At 34.9% G+C, this 6,547-nt stretch overlaps 1 protein-coding gene and 1 long non-coding RNA gene across 7 annotated transcripts in view; both read right to left on the bottom strand.

The window, feature by feature from the left end:
• The window catches only part of LOC103151668 (oocyte zinc finger protein XlCOF6-like), a 52,258-nt gene extending 51,993 nt beyond the window's left edge, over nt 1-265 (bottom strand). For 2 of the 6 annotated variants that reach the window (XM_016681639.1, XM_016681637.1), the window contains exon 1: nt 1-264. In XM_016681639.1, the coding sequence (XP_016537125.1) occupies nt 1-161 (161 nt within the window). In that variant the 5' untranslated portion in view covers nt 162-264. The other 4 variants (XM_016681640.1, XM_016681636.1, XM_016681635.1 and 1 more) reach the window with 4 other exon arrangements.
• A 4,968-nt stretch (nt 266-5,233) lies between these two features.
• LOC107838641 (uncharacterized) lies at nt 5,234-6,443 on the bottom strand. Its single transcript, XR_001664717.1, has 3 exons — nt 6,199-6,443; nt 5,472-6,114; nt 5,234-5,394 (listed from the first exon to the last, which is right to left on the bottom strand). It is a non-coding gene; the product is annotated as an uncharacterized LOC107838641 (long non-coding RNA).
• Between the last annotated feature and the right edge of the window lie 104 nt (nt 6,444-6,547).

Below are 6,547 nucleotides of genomic sequence, written 5' to 3' on the forward strand. Positions count from 1 at the left end.
GTCTGATCCTCCATCTCTTCCTCGATCTTAACGTTGATTTCTGTCTGATCCTCCATCTCTTCCTCGATCTTAACGTTGATTTCTTTCAACTCTGTAAATGTTTCTTCAACAGGAGTTTCCTGCTCGTTTATAAACTCTCTCTGAGGCTGAACTGAAGACATTTTTATTGCAAACACGGAAATATTTACATAAAACACCAAACCTGTTTTCAAACGACCTTCTAAGTGGAGCTAACGTTACTTCGTGTGCTCCGTAGCTTTCCGTGTGTTTCACTTTAGCTGTACCGAAGAAACTGTAAACGATGTTTAGTTCCCCCTTGAATTTTCCGCTTTGAGCCTCCTCTCAACATACAGTTTTATTAAATATTTTAGGACATTAAGGAAATGTTCATTTATTTCAGTGAGTGAATCACTCCCTGTGAATAATTACACACAATCAGATGTTTCCAAGCCTTTTATTTCTGTTAATTATGAGGATTTTCTGCAGCTAATGGAAACACAGCATTTATGATTAGAAACAGTGTCAGTTGTGGTTGAAACCATAGACATGAATACGTAGACGCCTCATAGAGCGGACTGGCCCGTTGCTGTGATACGTAACAGCGTCCGCCATATTGAATGTGGAATAAGTGCCAGTAAGCTAAATGGACCGAACTTCACAAAGTGCCGTTCTACAAAGTATTTTAAGTTAATACATTGACACATTTTCTCACACACACTAATATATTTGGTTATTTAAGAAATGACTAAAGACAGAGTTTCTAACTTTTGATGTGATCATTTAATTGTTTTGGGGCATTTCTGAATCAAGAGCACAATGTTTTTATTTGATAGAAATTATTCTGATCATTTTTATATTGACATTGATGAACAGACACACTTTTACAGTGTTTAATTAAAGAACATATTTACATAATTCCATAATTTAATGTACATTTAATGTTTCAAGACAAGAAACAATTTTCTTGTATTTATTTTTCATACATTGATGACTTTTGATTTATAAATCAGTCATTGTCAAACATCAAACTACATATTTTTCTTACTTTTTTCCAGAGAAAAAAATATTTATTACAGTATGTCAACTCTGCTGTTAACAGCAAAGAGTGAAAAATAATTCTAACAGAGTAAATTATTTTTATTTCATTACATAAGCTACATTAATACAGTAATACTTCAGACTGAGATATTTAAAAATACACACAAAGTGAAAGAATAAAACATTTATTTATTATACTGGGAACACTGGTCACAGACAGTGGGAGAACTCAATGACTTCTGAGACGTCCTGGTTCACAGGCTAAAGCCAAGAATAAAAAAGAAATTATCCACAAGTGTAATAGAAAATACATTTCCTTCACATAAAATGAAGAAAATATACCAATTAAGTCTCTCAACAAAAAAAAAAGAAAAATAATATAGCTTTGTTATAAAAAAAAACAACAACAAAAAAACACATACCTTGATATGTCTTGAAATGTCTTCAACTTCTGGCTACCTTCCCCAAGTGAGTCCAGAAGAAGATATTTTCTCTGTTTTGGATATATAATCTTGAAAGACAACAGCAAATATGATTTGTTTAACAGCCTTGTACTGCTGTAAAGGCACATGAATGTAAGGTACTTGATGTGAAGTTGTTGGGAACCTGGGTTTTTCTTTTCTTGTTGCCCGCTGCTTCCTTCGTCATCCACCAGATGGCGCCTGGAGGCTGCACCCCTGGAGAGTGCGGTGGTATGGGGTTCCATTTGTATCAAAAATAAGTAGAAGTCATATGTGCAGATGTGTCGTTACTACATGTCGTTGGTCTATGTTGCATGTAAATGATGCATATGTAGATGTTGCATATGTGTATGTTGCATATGCGTTCGCTGCATATGTGTTTGCTGAACATGTAGATGTTGCATATGTCTATGTTTTATATGTAGATGTTGCATTTGTCTAAGTTGCATATGCGTTCGCTGCATATGTGTTCGCTGCACATGTCTACGTTGCATATGTCTATGTTGCATATGCGTTCGCTGCATATATGATGACCGTCGTTGGTCCATGCTGTTGGTTCATGTCGTTGGTCCTTGTCGTTGGTTCATGTCGTTGGTCCTTGTCGTTGGTCCGTGTTGCTATTGCCTGTTTTCTGCGCCATTAAAAAGTCCTGAAGTAGGTCATGTATGATCAAAATGTTTATTAGATATTACAAAAATGTTGGTATTTCAATATCAGTGGTTTCAATAAAATCGTTTTCAAAATGTTAAGTTTTCTACCTCGTATTTTCTTTAGGCATTAGTCAGGGCAGCTAACGAGGCCAAGGGGTCCTGGCCCAGTGAAGGGGGCGCTAAATTTCTTTTTAAATCTGTGATACATCTTCATTTCAAAAAAGAATTTTCACTGTTGGCATGTATTTGAACTTCTCTTTTATTTACTTCAGTGTACCTCACAGTTTTAAACAAATTCTGTAGTTTTCGGCGTACTTCTAAATCTGCTCCTTAGTCATCTACATATTCAGCAAACACATATGCAGCGAACGCATGTGCAACATCTACATCTGTCAACTTGGAATACAAATAAAACCAAAAATGGATTTTTGTACTTTCAAACACATTTGAATTTTAACATAGATTATCAATTGAATAAAACAAAAAAAAGGAAATAAAAAAAACTGAATATTGAAGACCCCTTGACGACGACTGTTAAATCGAACTGTCATTACATTTAATTAAAGAATATTACATTCACTTATAGAGATGCATACAACTTAGTAGCATAACTTTGTTTTTTAAAGTTAGGGTCCCCTGACTGGAACATGGTGAGCAAAATGGTAAATTTAACAATGCTTGAGGCAGACAATGTGTCCCCATAAATTATTAAAAATCTAGATACTCTAATCATTTGAGGAATCATTTCAGCTATACTTCATAAACGCTCTAAAGTGAAATAAAGTGAAATCTAATGTTGCATTTTTAATCTGTTTTGTAGATTTCTCTGTGTTCACTCAATCGGTTTCACAATAACAGCATTCATATGAGTACATTAGAGAAATTAGAGAACCAGTATTCAATACATTACATGTACCCAGGAAGAACAAAAAGCAAAGTTCTATTAGAAATCTTGGATAAATGTATGGTAGTCCAAATTATTACAAATTTCCAATACCTCCTAAATACCAAAAAATACATTTTTAAATAATAAATACCACATTGTCTTCAAATGAGTTCTTGAGAGATTTAAGCTTAATGTTGAGAAATTTGTTCTTTGTAGAACTCCATTGGAATTATCTTAACACTTGTTTTATGAATGTAAAGAAGTATCAGACTTATGGGATCAACTTTGTAACTTTCTGTCTTCTAAAACAATAAATGTTGATTTTTTTCCCTTACAAAACATTCATTTTGGCTTTTCCTTAAAAAAATATTGAATATTTACTTAATGTCCTGATTATTTAAACAAAATATTCTATCCATAAATGTTGATATACAAAAATCTCCCTCTCATTCACTGCTCTAAAAACTATTAATAAAAGATGTCTGAAAAAATGAAGAATTTAAACGCATTAAAATTGTATGAGTTAATGGAAAATGATAGGTATTTTTCTCAAACCTACATAAAAGAACCACAGACAACGTATATGAATTTTATGACCAAGCTTTTGCAAAAGGAGAAGACTCCGCCAACTGCTCCTCCGAGCCGTTCACAGAGCGTTCTGATCTGCCTCCGCATGAGCCCCTGTTTTATTGTCAAAGCAGAACAGCCAGGAAAAACAACAAAGGTCGTAAAACATTTAACCCAAACAACCAGCAAACCAGTTCCAGATGTGATATCTGATCTACGGTCTGAGCCCGGTTCAACTCTAGGTCAAACTGTCAACAAAGAAGAAGAAAGATAAACATAAGACAAAATACGACTGTTAGGAGGCATTCTGGTTGATAAGGATTTAAGGTCTGGGAAACACAGAGTTAACTGTCTCACATGAAGATGAACAGACAGTCGTGACCTCCAGGTCCGTTCATACACACATTAAAAAGAGAACACTTTAAACTGAAAGTACCAAAAATCTCTATCAGAATATTTTTAATTATTAGCCCAATAACATGTTTCTTATTAATTTAACAATTTTATTGTAATATTTAAGTACTTTCCCCCTTTTTGTTAATTATATTTATTAATTATTCTTTAATGATTTTAGTATTTTCTTGAGCCTTTATAACAATATTGATTTGTAAACAGTAGGAGCAGTGATTTATTTTTTGTTTGTTGTTGACATGTGAGTTTGTCATTGTCATTCTTGTAGTCAGTTAAAAAAAGTGTTGATTTACCTAACCACTGTCATGCTCCACCCAAATGACGGTACGTAATCGATCTCAACTAATAGCTTAACTTTGCTCTTCAGATATCCATTGCTGCATAATTTAAGTTTTCATTTGTCATCCCAGTACATGAAAAAATAAATAAATATTACGAATATAATTATCACGTCGCCATTTTGAAGCAGCAGCAGTTGTTGGCATTGTCGTCTTCTTCTTTTACTTTTTAGTTTCGGTTTTAAAGTCACTTTTTGCGCATTACCTCCACCTATTGGTGATATGGACATTCTAAGGCCCCTACTAACGAGTCCTCCAAAGATTAATCGCAAAATAAACTGGATTTTTATTTTGAAGAAATTTTAATGTAGCGTGAGAGGATTAGAGTCTTCATATATGTAATACACAAAAACACTATATATATTGTTGAGAAAATAAATTTAAAATAAGCTAGTTTTAAAACTTAACATGTCTTGATTCAAATGCCCTAATTGTGGTTTTGAAATTAATAATGTATTCTGGCCTATTGACCTTTATGTTACCTGTAGTTACAGCAGATGGTTTGCTAGAATCGTTTGAACTGCCTTTTGTCTGTGGGAAAACAATACAGTGGAAGTTGTAGCTTTTCACACTCATCTGTGAAAGGCCGTAAACACAGCAGGGGTTTCTGGCTTCAGATAGAGTGTCAGAGATAGCTCCTGGTTGGATGAGCAAAGATACGCCTTATTTGAATAAATTAAAGAGAAGAATACGCCTTTTACTATAAAACTTTCTACACAGAAGTAACAAATCAGATTTTGATCTTGCAACTCTCCAAAGACGTCTTTGCTTTTCTTTCTTTCCTTCTTTCCAAGTCTGTCAGGTAAATGAATGTATGTCTCCGTTTTTCTGCAGTTTCTGTTGTAATTTTATGCATTGTCTTATATTGGANTAAACTCAACCCATAATTTGTCAGAAAACCTGCTGAATTTTGCTTCTCGCTATGTTCAAATAGTACATTGTCCTTCAATCGTTATTCGCCCTTTGAGCATACCGTATGCGAAGACATCTCACACACTGCTCATGGAAGTCAGAATGGCCGAGTCATAAAGATCATCATCAATCTGTAAAAGACAATAACATTAATAATGAAATTTAATGGGAGCAACACATTAAATACATGAAGAATAAGAATCCTAACCTGCTCACATGAAGGGTCAGGTATAGAAGTGTTTGCTAGTAATTGACCCCTAATCCACAATTGTTGTGGTGATCTGCCTTGTTCTGTGGACAGTGAATGCCTTTCCCAAGCCACAGAAAATACCTCTAAATGCCGGTTTAGTCTTGGGAGCATTACAAAATGAATGCAAGCCAAATCCACTTCATTATCTGGATCAAAATCTGCAGTATCAGCCAAATATTGCAGCGCATAGCGGTAGTTCACAGTGACAACACACCAAACATCTCTCCACATCCTCTCAATTCTTTGATTATGGACACTGCGTCCTGTTATAAAACTTCTTTCTATAAAGAGAGAGAAAAAGAATGCATAATCAGGTTTAATGTTCAGAGACATGATGCTGTGTTACAACGTAAATAAAACTGGCATAATACTAAGTAAAATACCTGCTCCTTTCTGGCTTTCTGGATGTTGCAGCATATGACAAGCAACTTCTACATTTTCTCCTCCTCTGTTGCTTCTTACTCTGATTGGCAAGCCAAACTTTTGCACAGCAGTAATGAAGGCTTTTAGAACTGTGGATGCTCGGTTGTTATTGCTGGCAGTGAGGAACATTATCTTTCGACTGTATCCGTCAATGCCACCATGAATCACAATTCTCCACCTTTATATCGAAAGATATGTTAGATAAATACTTAATATAAAACTGTTATGAAAAACATAGTTACATTTTACATGAAGAGCTTACCGTATCAATTTGTGATTTCTGTCAATGTGCCAAAGTGCAAGTGGTGATGGTACAGAGTAAACTCTTCTATGTATTACAGCAATACCAAGTCCACGACAGATGGTGCCCACAGGATCCACCACCCTCATGGTTTCCATAACTCTGGATGTCTGCACTCTGCAAAAGACATTGAAATGTTTATTTAATACACCTTCATTGGAAAATATGGGTATGCAATCATTCACACATTCATTAAAACACTTACCTTATTCCCACACTATTTAGATAACCCAAAACTGTTTTTGGGTTATCACTGTGAAGACCACAGTGGTACCTGTGGTCATCGGGGCCCTCGGGGCCGTCACCCCCA

The sequence above is a fragment of the Poecilia formosa genome, unplaced genomic scaffold, assembly GCF_000485575.1.
Source record: "Poecilia formosa unplaced genomic scaffold, Poecilia_formosa-5.1.2 Scaffold288, whole genome shotgun sequence".
Classification (NCBI taxonomy): domain Eukaryota; kingdom Metazoa; phylum Chordata; class Actinopteri; order Cyprinodontiformes; family Poeciliidae; genus Poecilia; species Poecilia formosa.